The sequence below is a fragment of the Notechis scutatus genome, chromosome 1, assembly GCF_049901735.1.
Source record: "Notechis scutatus isolate UNSWTSFEM ecotype Mainland chromosome 1, rNotScu1.2, whole genome shotgun sequence".
Classification (NCBI taxonomy): domain Eukaryota; kingdom Metazoa; phylum Chordata; class Lepidosauria; order Squamata; family Elapidae; genus Notechis; species Notechis scutatus.
The window spans coordinates 163,517,329-163,536,562 of NC_142009.1; the positions used below are offsets into that span (position 1 = coordinate 163,517,329).

Here is a 19,234-nt window from a genome sequence, read left to right on the forward strand (position 1 = left end):
ATTGATTTACAAATTTATTAATAGTTGCACAGAAAACAATGAATTAGAAAGAGGTATACATTGTACATGTGAAATTCTATGGATCACATATAACGCTAACAAGGTACAACTAAATTTGCTTATTCCTGACTGAAATCATTGGCACTTAAGAAATTAAACTATACAGCTGAGTGTCAATTATTTTAATTTCATAATATTAATATTAAAATGCATGCTTCATCTGCATAATCTAATTAGGATGCTTGATTATTAAATGAAATTGTGCACTGAGTATAATACAAGGCCTAATAGTGGAGCACTGTTGTCAATTCTGTGATGGATAAAGTAAGCAGTACTCTCTAGTTCCTGTTGATTGCATTTGCCATTGTTTTGGAAGTTTTCTGGCTGCAATCAACTAGATTACTATCCTAGGCTTTGTGGTGGATTTTTATTCTTTGTTTTACACTATTAGTATTAGTATTACACTATTTGGACAACTTTGGCATGTTTTTCCATCTCAAAATTGTAGGGAACTCTACGGCTAGTTTTTACCAACTGTATTTAAAAGATCTTTGTGGGGGCACAAAAATATATTTAGGCATAGCTGTCTAGCCTAATTCAAATGTTTTGCTTTAGAATATAATGAATGTTGTGAGAAACAGAACAAATATACTAGTTTTTATTCCTCATTGCGTTCTAACCATGATGGCGCAGTGGTTAGAATACAGTACTGCAGGTTACTTCTGCTGACTGCCAGCTGCCTGCAGCTTGGCAGTTCAAGTCTCACCAGCTCAAGGTTGACTCAGCCTTCTATCCTTCTGAGGTCAGTAAATGAGAACCCAGATTGTTGGGGGTGATATGCTGACTCTATAACCTCTTAGAGAAGTAAAGCACTATGAAGCGGTATATAAGTGCTATTGCTATTGCAGCTTGTTTCTATAGTTTCTTTAGCTCTAAACTTACATTTTCCCTTGGTATTTATCTAAAATGGACCATTAGGATAATTTTACCATGAACAGTAGTTCCAGCAATTATTTTTCTTAATCTGATGCTATAAATAAAGGATGTCACAGTGCCTTGACTTAATTAAAATGAGACTTACTCATCAAAAACTACAAGAGAAAATGTAATATAAGGAATATATGTTGAAAAGAACCACTATTAACATAAATAGCATGAAAAATATCACATGAGAAATATATCATAAACCAAAACATTATAGAGATAAATTTCATTCATTAAAACTGGCATTGCCTTTATGTAACTTATTTCATTTTTTATAAGCATGAGGCTTATGCTTAGTATAAGTGTACAAATTAGAATATTGTGGTTTGTTGACATACTTCTAATGACCCATCAATCTAAGAAAAAATGATAAAGAATTACCTGAAAGCAGTCAAGTATTCTGGGTCTCCTATTGGTGGATTAAGACCACCAGTAAATGCAATATTTACATTAAAACCAATACCCAATCCTATGCCAACCTAAGAAAATAGAAATTGAAGAAAAAGAATGAAACAGGTTATGTATTTAAGAAATATCTCTAAGATTATTTGCTTAACAGCACTTCAAATCACTTAACAGCTCTTATACAATTTAATATGAGAAAATATAAACCGATGAAGAAATTTTGAATCCTTCACTAACACAATAAGTGTGATTGGAATGTAAAGGTACAAACCATCTTAACTTTTAAATATATTCATGACACCATCCTATTCTTGACATTATCTGTTGTGTAAACCTCCTAGTCACTGCCTTGAATGGGGCTTTGAACAGGATTGCTTCATGCAATCTCTTCCAACCCGTGGATCTCTTGGTCCCTCAAGAGGAGGAATTGAAAAGGATAAAATGGAATAGAGATAACTAGAATGCTGCTGGTGGAAGATGAGCAAACTTTACTGAATGCAGATTTGAGCTATTTGCTGGAATTCTATTCTAGTTATAATACCCCCACTTTCCGTTTTTTTATACTTGTCCTTTTTATCCCTCAGTTGTCAGAGACCTCTTTGTGCAACCATGCTCATTTCATCTGGTATCTCGTTTCTTTCTTTCTAGGCATACTAGATTTCATCATAATGCAGGCACAGGTAACTAAAGAAAATTAGACTTCGATTAAAAGAGCTGACTTCATCAAACTAATAGATAGATTAGGAAAGATTCCATGAATGGAAATCCTAGGGAAAAACAGTTCAAGATGGAAAAACAAGGCAGTAAAGGACAAAAAAGAAAAATATCACAGAGAAAGAAAAATGAGATACCGGATGAAATGAGCATGGTTGCACAAAGAGGTCTCTGACAAACTAAGGGATAAAAAGGACAAGTATTAAAAAATGGAAGGGGGAGGGGTACATAACCAGAATAGAATACCAGCAAATAGGTCAAATCTGTAATTTGATTATTTTGAAAAATAATCAAAAAATTTGCTTTCAGTATGTAAGGAACAATTAGAAAGTCAAGGAAATGAATTGTTCACTCCAGATAGTGTTCAACTTATGAACACAATTTGAAAATATTTATGTTTATTTTAAAAAATTATTCTATATATTGCAATACAGTTAGTTATCTTAGTATGAGAGCAGCGTAATATTAAATAATAGTTTATACTATATAATTGACAACAGGTGCAGGATTGTCAAGCCAAAAGACCCTCTTAATCCAACATTGTGTATCACACAATTGCCAATCAGGGACATCTGGGAAATTTACAAAGCAGGACAATAACCTCTGATCTCTAGCATTTAAGATTCTAGGCTTTTAATTACAGGGAAAATAGATATCCACTCAAACTAGAATTTGTTTACAAAAATCCAGATATGGGCCCATAAAGACAATAAATTATATGGCTGAACTTTTCATTAACTGTTGTACAATTAAGATGTAAATTAAGTGCAGTTAAAAAAAAAATAACTCCCAATTTTCTCCACAATTATTTCAATGAATGACCACGTTACAATTTCGTTGAAAGAGAGACAATATCTTTCCTACATATGCCCAGTAAATGAGTAGGAGCAGTACAGGACAGCCTTTACCAATAAGTTATGGAAAATTCCCATGCTGACTAGAAGGTTTCTGACTAAAGCATTTGAATTCGACAGATTTGAAGAAAGTTGAAATAGGTCAAAGAAATATACATCCTTTCTATTTTTAAATTACAAAATCAGCTTCACACAGACTGGGCAATCAATTCCTTGCATTGATTGTTTCTATCAATTACAAGTATTACTGTGAGAACGTTTTCTTCTAAACATAAGACTATTATTTGATCTGAGAGAATCCTCTGATAGTGTGATAAACAACAACACGAGAAGCAGAGATTTAAACATGATTATTTATTTATTTCTGCCTTTGAGTCAATGATGGCAGTATCCTACCTGTATACTGGTACAGGTAATCCTCAACTTTCAATTACAATTGGCATTTCTGTTGTAAGTTGTGTCATTTCTGATTTTACAACAATTTTTAAGTAGTTAAGTAAATCCACCTTTCCCAGTGGGCATTTTGTATTGTTGGAAATTGACAAAAAAGGTCACAATCACATGATGGCAGGATGTGACAATCAGCTGCAAATGTGAGCTGGTTACCAAACATCCAAATTGTAATTATGTGACTGCAATGGTTGTAAGTGCAGTACAGATTGTAAGTCACTTTTTCCAAGCCCATCATAACTTGGACTGTCATTAAATGAACGGTGGTAAGTTGAGGATTTTCTTTCTGATAAATAATAACATCCCAAGCAGGGATTAAGAATACAATTAATTAGATGTATTCATTCATTATTAATGCTTCTCCTGGCAATTGCCTGGATTAATCCTTGCAGTTTTCTCGCACGATTTTGCAAGTGCTTTGCCATTGCCGGCTTCCTAGGACTAAGAGACAGTGGCTGACAACTCTTCTGGAAAGAGAGCTCTGATGTTCTTCCTGGGATCTGTTCACTCTCCCAGCTTAACTCCTGTTATAGCCCTGAGTGCTCTTATCATTACTTCTATTTGCCTCTCTTTGTCACGTGATTTCTAGTTCTCCCGTTAGGCCCTGAAACTTCTATAGTCTTTCATACTCCTTCCTGATGTTGCTATCACTTAGCATCACTACATCTATCACCGCTGCTGTTTTTTGGTCCTTGTCTACTACCACAATGCCTGGTTGATTGGATAGTATCTGCCTGTACATTTGGATCTGGAAACCTGGCAGGATCTTAGTCCTATTATTCTCCACAAGGTTCTGTGGAATTTGTCATCCTGACCTGGAACAGTCTAACCCATACTCTGTGCAGATGTTCCTGTACATTATGCCAGGTATGTGGTTGTGTTGTTCAATACATGCTATTCCTGTCTGTACCTTACATCCTGCCACTATGTGTTGGACTATCTCTCAGGCATCTCTGCATAGCCTGTACCTTGCGGACCTCTCTCTCTTTCTCATAAATGTACAGGTAGTGTTTGACTTACAATAGTTCGTTTAGTGACTGTTCAAAGTTACAATAGCACTAAAAAAGTGACTTATGACCATTTTTCACACTTATGACCCTTGCAGCATCCCCACGGTCGTGTATTTACATTCAGATGCTTGACAACTGGTTCATATTGATGACAGTTGCAGTGTCCTAGGGTCCTGTGATCCCCTTTTGTGACCTTCTGACCAGCAAAAGTCAATGGGGAACCCAGATTCACTTGTTCATGTTACTAATTTAAAAACAGCAGCGATTCACTTAACAAGAAAAGTGGGGCAAAACTGACTTAACAAATTTCTCACTTAGCAACATAAATTCTGGCCTCAGTGGTGGTCGTAAGTTGGACTAGTTTATATATCACCAAGAGCCCTCATGGCGCAGTGGTTAGAATGCAGTATTGCAGGCTAACTCTGCTCACAGTCTGAAGTTCGATCCTGACAAGGTTGATTCAGCCTTCCATCCTTCTGAGCTCAGTAAAATGAGGACCAAGACTGTTGGGAGCAATATGCTGACTCTGTAAACTGCTCAGAGAGTGCTGTAAAGCAATATGAAGTGGTATATAAATCTAAATGCTATTGCTATATTCACATTTCTATATCTAAATTTTATATAGAGATGGATAAAATCCAAACCATGAAGAACTTATGTTGTCACCTCTAACTTTAGCTATCATGGATTTGAGGGATGCGGCTAAAGAATTTTAGAGAATTAAAAGCTAAAACATTTACTTCTGAAAATGGAAGAAATCAGATTCTCTCACTTGCATCGTAAGACCCAGCATTTTATCACTTGAATTTCCAAGTTGTAGGATTGCATTACAAAGAAATCTGAAAAGATGTATGTATCATATTATTACCTCATCAGGGGCTCCACTGCCTGGGAAGAAGTTTCCATCATCATAGCGATGTAGTGAAATATAAAGGACATTGGGATCACTGTAGAAAGCTTGTTGTGTACCGTTTCCATGATGTACATCCTTAAATGACAGACATTGCAATACATCAGAAGTATTACTTACAAGTGGCTCTGTATGAAAACCTCTTAAGATGGATCAATTATGAAAGTAAACAGTCCAACTATATGTAGCATGGTATGCTTTGGATCTCATCTCAGAATATGTTGTGATTTTAAATCAGCCTTGCTTTTCCCACAGCAAACATACAGTTTTAAAATTGTCACAGTTGCATAGTCACATCTCATAAACTGTAATATACTGTACATTTTGGAGTTGAAGATCTCATATGAATAAAACTTATAACTTTGTTTTTGTTTGTTTATTTATAACATTTATTGGCTGCCCACCTTACCTTTGGATAACTCTGGGAGGTTTACAATTTTAAAAATAAAAATTGTACAAAGATAAAAGCCTAAATAGTACACACACCCATACACATACACACAAATAGGACTGCATGGGAGTTGAACAGGGGGAAGGAAGGATCGGTTGTTAATTGATCAACCACCTCCATTGTGATGCTCTCCCATTGGAGCCCCATGCCAACTGGCAGAGCCAGTTTAAGTTACAGAAGGTGGAGAGGATTGTAGCCAACCTCACTTGGGGGAGGGGGCAAAATGTTCCACAGGGCAGGTGCAACGGAAGAGAAGGATGGAACCCCCTGGCCGGAATACTGGAGCCAATGGGGTTAGGGTCTTCTCTGTGTCAGCATGCCACCTCTGCTGGCACAGCTGGGATGAGACTTAAGTCATCCCAGTAACCACTCCCATAGAACTGGTGGTGCCATCCTCAGGGTGTAAGGGCAGCTTGGTAGCCCTCCTGGATTCAGGGTGAACCAGGTGCCTGGTCAGCCTGCCCTAGTTCAGAAATTAGGTCTAAGACTCAAACAATATAAAGTGCAGGTGGCTTTTTGCCAGCTGGATGGCTTGGTAGCAGGTGAGGCCCCTGCAACATTTGTCACCGAACCAATAGAGATGGGAATAGGGACTCATATAGAAACCTAGACCTTTATTGTGGTGCCAACATGGAGAGACCCTTCGTACTGGTTGGCTTCTTATATAAACTGGAGAAGGAAGTTATTAAAGATTCAGTGAGCCATCCACAAAGGGGGAAATGAAGGAAAACTTGAGGTCCCTACCCCTAAAACACTGAAAGCGAAGCCAAGAAGAGAGGTGGGAGCTCTAGTGAAGTTCAAGGGCGGTCCTCAGATTCCTAAAGAATTTTGGAACCTACCAGGTGTTTTTAGTGAAAACGGCTAAGACACACCCTCACCCCATTGCCCAATTGATTGCTCCACAGAAATATTTCGAGGGGCTAAATTGCCCAAGTCCAAACTGTATTCCATGACTCCCAGAGGATTAGAGGAACTGTGGACATTCATAGAGAAAAACCTAGAGCACGGTTCCGTATAACTCACCAGACTGTGAGTGGCTGCCTTGGAGCTGTTTAGGGAGAAGAAGGATGGTTTCTTTTGTCTATCCGTAGATTATCACGGGCTAAACACTGTTTGGATGGAAAATGTCTACCCAGTGCCCCTAATGAAGGATATGCTAGCCTATTTGGCAAAGGGGAGGACCAAACTGGACTTGTGGGAAGCATATTACTGGGTTAGGATCAAGGAGGCAGATGAGTGGAAGACAGCTTTCAATTATCCCTTGGGATGATTCCAATTCTGACTCTTCCCCTTTGGCTGTAATGCATGAACCGATGCAGTAGATTTTGCATCTTTTGCATTTTGATTTATTCAAGACCATGGTGGAACATGTGAAACTGGTCAGAGCTGTGCGCAAAAAACTCCGGAATGCTCAACTGTATGCTAAGCTGTCCAAGTGTGAATTTCACCAAAGCAAAATTGACTATTTGGGGTATTGCATTTCCCTCGAAGAGATAGAAATGGATCCTGAAAAAGTGCAGGCGGTTTTGGAGTGGGCTCCTCCTGCACCCAGAAGCAACTTCAAAGCTTCCTGGGATTTGCAAACTTACCGCCAATTCATCCTATCTTTTTCCCAGATAGTTCTCCCCATCACCAACTTGAAGATAAAGGGGGAAGGAAAGCTCAAACCAAGGTGTCCTGTAGCCATGTGCCTATACCTCCAAAAAGATTACTGGGCATTCCTAACCTGCAGGCATTTCTTGAAAGGAAGCAAAGCCCTGTTTGAGGTGTGGACTGATCACAAAAACTTAGAAGCCCAGTCCCCGCCCCCCAAGGATATCACCCAAACAAGTCCATGAGTTCAGTACTTTAACCAATTTAACTTCACCTTGCAATATCTCCCAGGGGAAGCATTTCCTAGCAGATGCTCTATCCAGATTGCCACAATATTACAGTTCCAAGCTGGAGGTCATCAGACCAGTTATCCTGTCCTGGCAACTGGCAGCTCTGGTCACCATTAGAGCACAAGCAAAACCAAAACCAAGTGGCAGAGGATTTAAAGGGTGCACTAAAAGCGGCACTAGGAAAAGACAAACATGTCAAGCCCTTAAGAATGAATGCAAAATGCAAGATGGCTTAGCCTAGGTACAGGCCAAACTGTATGTCCCTGAAAATCAATGCCTAATGGTCTTACAGAAAAACCACAACTCAAAAGTAGGAGGGCACCTTAGCTTTGTCAAAACCTTTCATTTGTTTAAACACCACCTCTTGTGGCAGTCATTAAAGGATGTAGAGGGTTATGTGGACAGCTGTCCTACCTACACCTCTGCCAAAAGGCATCAGGGGGAAGTGCCCGGCTCCTCCAGTCATCAGTGGAACTTAAAGTGCCATGGAAGGAAATTTCAATGGGCATTATAGTAGAACTTCCCAAAAGCTTGGGAAATACTGTGATTTGGGTGATAACTGGTTTATTTTCTAAACAAGTGCATTTTATGCCTTGCCAAAAATTTCCTTTTGATCATACCTTAGTGAAAATGTTCATGCAGCATGTATATAGGTTGTATGGCACCCCAGAGGAATAGTATTGGACTGCAGAGTCCAATTCACTTCACAGTTTTGTTAAGAATTCTTAAAACTTAGCTCCTCCTATCATCCTGAAATGAACAGGGCCTGTGAACGTATAAAGGGAGTCTTGGAACAGTACCTCAGATATTACATTAAGTATCAAAAGGATAACTGGACAGACCTCCTACCTTTAGCTTAGGTGGCTTACAATATCTTGATACATGATAGTACAGGAATAACTCCTTTTAAAGTAGCCTCAGGCCAAGACTGCCCCACAAATTGCCTGTCTTAAAGAATGGATTTCGCAACTGCAAAACACCTGGCCAGTAGTTAGAAAATATCAGCCTGCACCTTCACTTTCTTTCAAGCTTGCTGCTAGCTGCCATTGAAACTGTGGTGGTAGGAGAAGCACTGGGCATATAGGATGGGAAGCATGCAGGAGGGGGAAGTAGAATTTCTTAGAAGTGATAAGGAGGCCTGGTCTCAAAGAGGTCAGCTTGGGTTGTTTAACATTTTCAAGGCCAACTGTCCTGGCTTTGGAATGCACAAAGTAGGGATTGCACCTGGTCAGAAACTTTCCCAAAGCATCTTCTTGGTTGATGATTGAACTCTGATTATCTGGCTAATGAGGGAATTGGGAGGAGGGGTGTTGGAGTTGCTTCAATTTTTTTCTTTGGACAAATTTTGCTTCAGATCTTGCCTGACCATTGCTGTGTTCAGTTCATTTCTAGTAAAAGTACCTTTTCTCTAAATCTAAGGAGTCAAGGATTTTTCTTTCCTACGGATTAAGCAAAGGCAGTCCTGACATTAGGCAAGATCTGCTTTAATGGTCAAGAGGGAGGCTGCAGTCTACTGTGGGGACTGAGCATCTAAATGTCCAACTACAAGAATGAGCTGGAGGAGACCAGGGCTAGAGCTGGGTCCAGTCCCACCCCACTAGACTGTGCCATGCTCAAGAAGAGGCAAAATGGTTCGGGGAGCTGGACCTCAATGAGGAACCTATCAGGCCCAGATGGTTGTCGAGCATGGGGTGAAAGGAAGATCCAGAGAAGCCAGTTCTGAGGAGCTGGGAGACAGTGCGGAAAGGTGTGGAAGTTGTTGAGTTTGCCCTTTCTGATACTGAGGGATTGGGAGCTTTGGTGAGAGTGAAAGCAACTATGATGACGACCCCTGGTAAGTCAACACATAATCCCCATGACCATTCCTATGGAACTAGTGGTGCCCTCCAAGAGGAGGATGTTGGCTTTACTGGACTCAGGGTTAGAGATGGGGGGAAAATGAAAAAATTGGGGGGAAAACAGGTTTTTTTCCCCCATTTGTTACAAAGCTGTTTGGGAAAAAAACAAAGAAAAAAAACAGAAAAAAATCCCCAATTTTTCCAGTTTTTTCCCAGGCCTTCCCACCTGTACTTAGGCTGCACCAGGCACATAGTTAGCCATGAGGTGGTACAAAAGCTGGGACTGAGACTCAAGCGGCTGAAAGTGCCAATAGTTTTTTGCCAACTTTTTATAACTGAGACAGTGGAGATGAGAATGAGAAAGCACCAAGAGACTTTGAGTTTTATAATGGCACCAGGGATGGAGAGGCCCTTTCTGCTTAGCCTTTCTTGGCTCCAGAAATGGAACACATGTAAATTGGAGGAGGGGGCTTTGAAAGATTTGGCACAGGGTGGCCAAGAAAGGGGAAGAAATTCCAATGACCAGAGACAGGAAAACCAAAGGACAGAGGAAATTGGGGTGCAGGAGCAACCAAAAAGTGAGCCCAGAATCCCCAAAGAGTACTGGGATCTATGGGATGGGTTTAGTGAGAAGGGCTCCTACACGCTCCTACCCCATCACCCCACTGACTGTAGTATTGAAATATTTCCTGGGACTAAACTCCCAAAGCCTAAACTTTACTCAATTACTCCATGTGAACTAGAAGAGCTCCATGCTTTCGTAGGTAAAAACCTAAAATGTGCATTTGTTCAGCTGGTTAGACCGTGAGTGGCAGCCGCAGTGTTGTTCTCGGAAAAGAAAAATGGAATTCTTCATCTGTGCATTGACTATAATGGGCTAAACATGGTGTACGTAGAAAATGTCTGCCCGCTGCCCCTGATGAAGGATGTGCTGGCCCATCTAGCCAAAGACAAAATCTTCATTAAATTAGATTTGCGGGAGCTTAATACAGGATTCAGATCAAGGAAGGGATGGATGGAAAATTGTGTTCAACTTCCCTTTGGGATGTTTTCAATTCCCAGTGTTCCCTTTTGATCTGTAGGAGGTCCCAGCTGTGTTCATGCAACTGATCAATGAGTTGTTGCATGACAAGGGGGTGTTGCTGTATTTGGATCCAGGAGGCCTTCCAGGCCCAAAACAGAGTCTCTGGAGTGCTTCAGGAGGCCGTCCTTGACTCTGAAGGTCCTCCTCAGAAGGGAGGAAAATTAAAATATTTACCTTTCAGGATTGCAGGATTCTGCTACTGTAGCCCATGTCAACAATTTTGTAGTTCTAGTCTTCCTATGGAATCAGTTTCTTGATCTGTTCTGTCTCTCATAAGGTGATCAAATAGATCAAGTAAATATTAAAAAAACAAAATCATAGAAAGGTACACCTCCCTATTTATATAAGCTTATAAAACCATGTCTGCAGAGGTGCAGTCCTATGTCATGCCCACCATGATCAGGCCCCCACCGGCCCTCCAAGATCAAACCCAATCCTGATGTGGTCCTCAATGAGGCTCTGGTCTAGAGCCTCTGGCAGACAAGGAAGCAGGGGAGGAAAGAAGGAGGGAGGGAGAGAGAGGGAGGAAAGGAAAGGAAAGGAAAGGAAAGGAAAGGAAAGGAAGGAAGGAAGGAAGGAAGGAAGGAAGGAAGGAAGGAAGGAAGGAAGGAAGGAAGGAAGGAAGGAAGGAAGGAAGGAAGGAAGGAAGGAAGGAAGGAAGGAAGGAGGAGGCAACTGGGTTAGAGTTGCAAATAGCCATCTCCAGTGGGGAAAACAGGACAAAGCAGAGCGGAGAAGAATATTTTCCTTGCTATGAAGCCCCCATATTTCCAATATGTTTTAATTAGACCTTAATTGCGGAGGGTTCCTTTCCAGCAAAAGCAGCTATTTATTGGGAGGATTATTGGTAGTATTAATAGAAAAGCAACTAACTTACCTCATTCCTAAATGCTAAAGCTGTTGCACATAAAAAACAGAGGAGCTCTGTATACCCATAGCTGTACTGTGGTCTGTGGACACCCCCACTAAATGCAAGCATGGGATAAACTGACCCTGGTTTGTTCTCAGTCTTTTAAATGGCCATAAACAACTAGCAAACTGGCATTTGATCACAGCAAAGAGGCATCGAGAAAAGTTTCTCCTTTTGCATTTGAGCATCAAGAAGGGACAAGAAAGAAGAAAGGAAAAGTGGAAAGATAAAGAAAAAAGGAAAGAGGGGAAGACAGCAAGGAAGGAAAAAGAAGGGGGGAAGGAAGGAAGGAAGAAAGGAGAATGAAGAGGGAAAGAAAAAGAAGAAAAGAGATGAAGGAAAGGAAGGAAATTATAATGGGAGGGTCTGAGGAAAGTCCTGCCTTAGCACTTGGCCATCAGCAGCCCTGCTGCCTTCCTGACCTCTCCTAGTGGTCTCCCATCCTATCGCTGAGGATGCTTTGGTTACAAAGCTGGGTCTCCTCACAAGGACAGGGAGTGGGCCTCCCTCTTACCATTGCCATCCCACACACAACATGAGCAACCTGACCAAGGAGAACAAGCACAGCAGCAGCAGCCTTGAGAAGCAGGTAAATGCAGCTGGGGAGCCCCTTAGGTTTGGCAGGGCTGGGCACTTGCTCTCCACTGCCCAGGGCTCCAGGCAGCCTGAGCTGCCATCTGGAGTCCTGTGTGGCCTGAAAGGGATGGCAAGATTCCTCTTGTGGATAAGGGTTTGGTGCTCGCCCTGGTCTGATCTAAGCGATTCTCACAACACCTATGCAGCTCTTCATTGACCAAAAAAATGGTTGGAGGGAGTGCTGGGTTGAGAGAGGAAAATTTGTAACCTTTTGGGTGGGAACCTTATTTCTAGCCTGATTTTACTGCAGCTAGCAACCTTTAGTAAAATAATATATCACTTCAACCAAATGGAATTGAGAGCCTTTCTTTCCTAAGAGATCTGACTGGAACAGGACTGATACTCCACATCATCACATTGGTTGTACGAACAAGCTTAAGTCCCATCTTAGGCATGAAAGCCAGGTGAGTGACCTTGAGTTAGTCATTCTCTCTCAGCCCAATTCATCTCACAGGATAGGAGGAAAAACTAGTAAAATAGGAAGAGGAATGTGTGCTGGATATGTTCACTGCCTTAAGTTAGTTATAAAAATAATAGAGGTAGGAAACAAATAAATAAATAGCAGATACTATTGCTGTTATTTATTTTTCAACTTATTATTTCTAGATATTCTTTACCAAGTTCATTTACATGGATTAGTAATTGTTTCTTTGTTCCTTTTGATCATTATATGAGGAATTTAAGTTAGAATAATTTATTTCCAAAACTCTTAGATGAATATGTGGACAAAGACTACCATTACTACTCAGTATATCCCACACGATCTGTGGAGGAAGATAAATCCCTTCTAACATTCTTTTTCTCTGAAGATGCCAAATAGAAGCCTGCTTGTCCTGGTTCTATTACCTGCATCTTTAAACAGGTTTATTTTTTCCTAAGAGATGAATAGGGGAAAGATAAGCTATTAATTTTAAGTAATTCTGATAGACTCTTGTGCTTAAGAGTAAATGAAGAAAATCAATAGTTAAAAAAGGTGCATTCTTGCATTCAGTAAATGCTTGATGCTGTTTATCACTGCAGAAGGAACAAGAGAGAGTTTCATGGATTGGGCACAGAAAATCTAACGTTGTATTTGTCAATGATCTTTCCAGAAATATTGAAACTGAATGAAAAGAGTTTTGTTTTTGTAGATGAAGAAACAGACTTTGAAAGGCACTTATGTACTAATGACGAACATTTCATTGCCATGGTATATAAGCTATTCTTGAAAATGAACCAGGAGGATGTATAAGTTAAAGAATGTATGATTAAATGGTCAAAAAAGGTCTATATAATGCTTGATCAATGGAAAAAAAATCTGGATTAATGGATCGAAATTTTCATTTTAAAAATGATTTGATAGAACTGTTTTTTATAAAATGACGTATTCTTGGTATTTAACTCCTGAGAAATTGTCAAAGATGTATAAGTGAAGATACCTGATCTTCAGAGGTGGGCTGCACATACATTAACAACTGGTTCGCTGAAAATGTGAGCGTTTGCACGCATGCCCCCTTCACGCGGCTGCAAAACCAAGGGAATTTCCTGCCTGCGGCAGCCAGGATAAATAAATCAGGCGAGGCACAGAAAGCAGCTGGGCTGCAAGGGCGGGGCGCGCGAGCAAAAAGGTGAGATATATAGGACAGGATAGCCCCTGGGTGGGAGGGTGGGCCCAACCAGTGGTTGTAACTACCGGTACAGGCAAGCCGGCCCGAACTGGCAGCAGCTTACCACTGCTGATCTTCCCTTATACAACTTTGTGTATGTGCTGAAATGTAATCAATATGAAAATACTTTTTATAATCTTTGGTGGATATTTAAGACTCCAAGAAATGCTGCCATAAGATATGTTTCATTGCAGAAATACTACAAATGAATGTAAAATTGAAACCAGAAGTTTTTCTTTTAGGTATCAATTAATCAAACAGAAGGAAATCATGGGATTCTGTTTATACATATGAAAATAATGGAGAGACTTACACAGAGGTGGAAAAATACACAAATTTTCACAATTGAAGTGTGGATTGTGAAATTAATAGAATTTGTAGAAATGATAAATACTTTGATGAAACCTAGCTTTGTTTCTCCTTAGAGAACACTTTCAGAATTCTTCCTTAACAAAAATGTTTTGTTCTTAGGCTTCAATGATCAGATCTGCTATGATTATAGAAATATTGTGTATTTATCTTATTACTAGAAACCTACATTATACTGTATATTCTTTTATATGTTAAAACTTAGAGTAAGATTATTTTGCTATATAATTCTACATTATTTTGATTGCTTAATTTGATATTTTAAATGTTTATGCTTTTGTTTGAACAAAATAAGGTTATTTTACTTTATATTTGTATGAACTATTTTCTTTAAGTTTTTTCTTGTCAATTTTTAACTTTTTTTTCTTTTTGATCCCCTCTCCCCAATTTTTTATCTCTCAGAGGGAGGAGGGAGAGGGGAGGGAGGGAGGGAGGGAGGAAGGAAGGAAGGAAGGAAGGAAGGAAGAAAGGAAGGAAGGAAGGAAGGAACGAACGAACGAAGGAAGATTTCCCTAATGAAATTCAAGGAAGTCAAATGTTGCTCTTGCTCCCACTGCATTTTTGCCACCTGTAATCATTCTGTTTTGGTAAGGAAGCATTTTTGAAAAGATGATCTAACTGGGAATAGGATGTCTAGTTATTTTTTATTAGCTTTGGTATGTATCAGTGATAAGTGCATATTTTTAAATTTAATTCTCAAATTTTATGTTTAAAAAAAAAAAGGCTTCTGAGATGCCAGATAAAATAAGTGACTGATCTAGGAAAAAGATGGGGTAATAAAAAATAACATCTATTGTGCAACAGAAGACTTCAGGTACAAGAGTTAAGTAAATAAGTAGCATAGGATTAAAGAATTTAGTAAGGTTTTGAATGAACAATCCATCAGCATAATGTTCAATTAGGAAGCCTTTACCAATAGCCAATGAAAATCTAAAGTAACAAAATATTCTTATTGTTTTTACTATGATGAGAACATGACAGAAGTAAACATATATGCACAGTCTATGTAAAAAACACACACCCTTCTATGGGGGTATTGCAGTGGCCTCATAACTGGATGTCCCATTCAGCTATCCAGGCGATTGCCTCTGGAGTTGCTTCTTGCAGATCTTCTAGGGAACCAGAGAATGCACGTCGTGGGCAATCTTGCATAATATGTTTAATAGTTTGCATATCAGCACCACAATCGCAACAAAGGGAATTTTTCCATTCCCGCTGATATAGGGCAGAGGCACTTCTTCCAGTATCACACCTAATTCTGTTCAATTTTGACCATACAAAGCAAGGCAGGTCAAAACCAGGTGATTTTACGAGGAGAACACAAAACCTTGAAAAACACAGAAAATTGGATTTCTAATTTTTTATTGGCAATAAGGCATTTTAAAATGCTGGAATTACTTGTCTGTATTTTGATTATTTGTTTGAATAAATATCAATGGAACCTGTCAGATTTTGTGCAACGCTGAAAGTTAAGCTGAAGGCACCGCTTACTGGTGAATGGAATAGACATTATAGTCCTATAACCATGGGAAAAATACTGAGAAGACAGAAGAGAATGTAGAAATAAATAACACCTGGAGGACTGCCGTGCCATCTACTGCTCTATACTTCTCTATTTCATGACTACTGCAGCTCTAATAATGAGAACATGGGACATCTAAATAAAGTGACTTTCAAATATCAGGAACTTATAGAATGGACATTGAACTTATAGAATGGACTTAAAGAGACATTTGGAAATCGTCCTGGATTACTTAGAAAGAACTAATTGACTAACTGTGGGACATAAAGAATAATAATTACTGTGTTTCCTGAGGAGCAACATCTTGAGTAAATGGTTTTCAGATTGACTTTCTGAGGTCAAAGATAATTGAAACTCTGGGGCAGTGATAGACCATTGACAGACTACAGAGCAATATTTGAACTTATCAAAAGAAGACAAGATGTTTCACCCTCGCGAAATAAGTTGGTTGCAAAAAGAAATGGTGTCAATGTTTCAAAGTATTTATGATACTGCAGCAGGAAGGGAAAGGCAGGCAGGGATCAGGAGGCAGGGCCAGCCGGGAAAGCTGAACCGCTGCCCAGCCTGACTTTAAGTTCCCAGCCCTTTCTTTCTACAACTGCCCAAAAGAGAGAGGGGAGGAAGGGCCCCACCCGGCCCCTTTGTCCCTGTATATGACAACAACTTACCAGGTGAGCAGCGAAAGCAGGAGAAGGCAGGCAAGTGGGGAAAGAGTTGGAGAGCAGCTGGAGTGAAGGCAATCAAAAGTGGGGAAGGAGTTGGAAAGCAGTGGGGGCATGGGCACCATGTGGTAGACCAGGGGCGAAGGCAAGCAAGCAGGGAAGGAGCCGGACAGCAGCTGGGCAAAGGCAGGCAAGCCAGAAAGGAGCCAGAGAGCAGCTGGAGTGAAGGCAGGCAAGAGGGGAAGGAGCCAGAGAACAGCTGGTGTATGGGTGTCACATGGTAGGCCAGGGGCGAAGGCAGGCAAGCAGGGAAGGAGCCGGAGAGCAGCTGGAGTGCGCGCATCATGTGGTAGGCCAGGGGCAAAGTCGCAAGTGAAGAAGGAACTGGAGAGCAGCTGTGCTGCAGGCGTGAGTCTAGGCTACCTACTGGGTACCAGAAAAGGCTGGCAAGCAAAGCGAGCGGCCAAACCAGACCAAGTGAGAAAAGGAGTGACTTTAAGAGGCAAGATGGGCAGGGTGGGGCCAGCCAGTGGTGGGATTACCGGTTCACCGAACTGCACAGATTTTTAACAACTGGTTTGCCCGAACCTGTCCGAATCGGCTGAATCCCACCTCTGATTACATCCCAGAATTCTAAAGGAGATGGCAGGTATTATCACAGAACCACTGCACCACATCTTTCCAAAATATTGCATCCAGTCTTGATCACCATACTATAAAAAAGATGTGGAGACTTTCGAAGAGTGCAGAGAAGACCAACCAAGATGATTAGGGGACTGGAGGCTAAAACATACGATGAACGGTTGAAGGAACTGGGCATAGCTAGTCTAGTAAAGAGAAGGACCAGGGGAGACATGATAGCAGTCTTCCAATATTTGAGGGGCTGCCACAGGGAGGAAGGGGTCAAGCTATTTTCCAAAGCACCTGAAGGCCAGACAATAAAGGATGGAAACTGAACAAGGAGAGATTCAACCTGGAAATAAGGAAAAATTATAAGGAGAAACGACAGATTGTGGTTTTTCATTTGTAACATTATTTTGTGCAATATTTACAACTAATATGTTATGCGAATATATATTTACTATAACTATTGCTTATCATCTTTTACTGTTTACTATGTAACCTGTCTTCGCTCAATCCATTCATACCAATATTCCCAAATCATACAGTACTCTGATAATTCTTTATCCTTTAAAGCTAAGGTTAATTTGTCCATTTCTGCACAACTCATTATCTTTTGGATTACCATTTCCTCTGGGGGAGTGTAGGACTGTTTCTAGCACTGAGCGTATGTCAGTTTGGCCACGGTCAGTACATGTAATATTATATATTTTACGTTTTTAGCATATTTTTCCCGAAATAATCCTAATAAGAACAATTCTGGTTTTAATTCAATCTGTTCATTTGTAATTTCTTCCAACCATTTTTTTTATTCTCAACCAATATTTTTGGGATTCTGAACAGGACCACCACACACTGATTAGTTTCTAAGGTATATATTTTACCAAATCATAAACCACATTTTGTATTATGTTTTCATTATTTTTACTTGATATAACCAGTTTGCCTACTATTTCAATATATTGCCTTTTCTTTCTTTTCACTTAACTTAGTCAGTGGTTATTCTCCACTGAAGAATAAAGCTTTTGTAACTGAAAGGGAAATGCTCCCCAGTGTCAATGTAAACCTGCTGAACTCTGTATTTGTGTTTTAGAATAATTGGAAATTCTTATCTAACTAAACAAAAACAATAGTAGTAAACATGGTTGCTTTATTCTGATTCCCCAGATTAGCATGTTTGTTACTTGGCAATTTTGAATCAAAAAATTGTATTCTTTGAAAGTTTTAATATTTTCCTTGAAAGTTTTTTGAGATTTTGTCAGTTTTGTATTTTGTGACTATTCTTCAGGTGTGGATAGCTGGCAATATAACTGTAAATAGGACAATATGCAAAAATAAAAACATGGGGCTGTATCATGGTCAGATTTTGGAAATGGAGTCTGTAAAAATGGGCCTGGCAGCTACAAAGAAGGATACTCAACCTAAAGGTAATATATTTAAAATGATACTTTGTTCACTCACCCAATCGACTATAAGGATTTTGTTTACGTTCAGTCTCTGCTGGAGAAGTTTGGCGGAAATGGCTACCGAGTTAAAATAGCAAAAACCCCTAAAAGGAAATGGAATTTATAAATGAAAGTATGAAATTCTGAATACAAGCTTCAAAAAACTTCCAATGGTAATAACAGTTTTACAATTTTGTTTGTTGCTATTCAACATGTAGATACATAGACCTATTTCTTGTACATACACATTAATTAAATTATACAATTATATTTTATACATTAAAAATACCATCAAACCACACTTGGTCAATATGACAAATTATTGTTTTAAATCCCAACAACACTTAATTGACTGAAAGTTCAAATCTTTTCAGAATCTTATTTCCAGCCACAACTTTTTGGTGGCAGCTACAGTTTACAAAATATTATTTTTAGTAACCAAAAACCATAGCAGTTAAGAAGTCAACATAGAAGTGCTGCCAGAAAGGCAAAGCTAAGTTTTCATGGTGTCTTATTTAAATCTTTATTTCTCAAACTAATTGGAAAAATTGTTTGAATATTTCTGAAGGGATGAAATGGATGCTTTAACTTTCTGCAAAGTTTATGCCCTTAACCCCACCGTAAGCTCTCCAAATGCTAAAATAAAAGACTCCCTCACATTCAAAGGCTGATCTGGAAGATTACAGGCAGCCAATACATTGCCCATCTAAGTGAAAATTCCCAGTCTAAACAGTCACATACTCACATAGGGGTACTTTCTTCTGCATGGTGACCAGGAGGTCGAACTACAGCAAATCCATTCTATCAGAAGCCAAAAACAAAAACAAAAAAACTCAATTT

At 39.6% G+C, this 19,234-nt stretch overlaps 1 protein-coding gene across 4 annotated transcripts in view; it reads right to left on the reverse strand.

The window, feature by feature from the left end:
- The window catches only part of HDAC4 (histone deacetylase 4), a 200,868-nt gene that overhangs the window by 18,317 nt on the left and 163,317 nt on the right, over positions 1–19,234 (reverse strand). For all 4 annotated transcript variants that reach the window (XM_087949352.1, XM_087949355.1, XM_087949354.1 and 1 more), the window contains 4 exons: positions 19,140–19,195; positions 18,411–18,498; positions 5,286–5,405; positions 1,366–1,463 (listed from right to left, as the gene is read on the reverse strand). In XM_087949352.1, the coding sequence (XP_087805478.1) occupies positions 1,366–1,463; positions 5,286–5,405; positions 18,411–18,498; positions 19,140–19,195 (362 nt within the window). The remainder of the gene's footprint in view (positions 1–1,365; positions 1,464–5,285; positions 5,406–18,410; positions 18,499–19,139; positions 19,196–19,234) is intronic.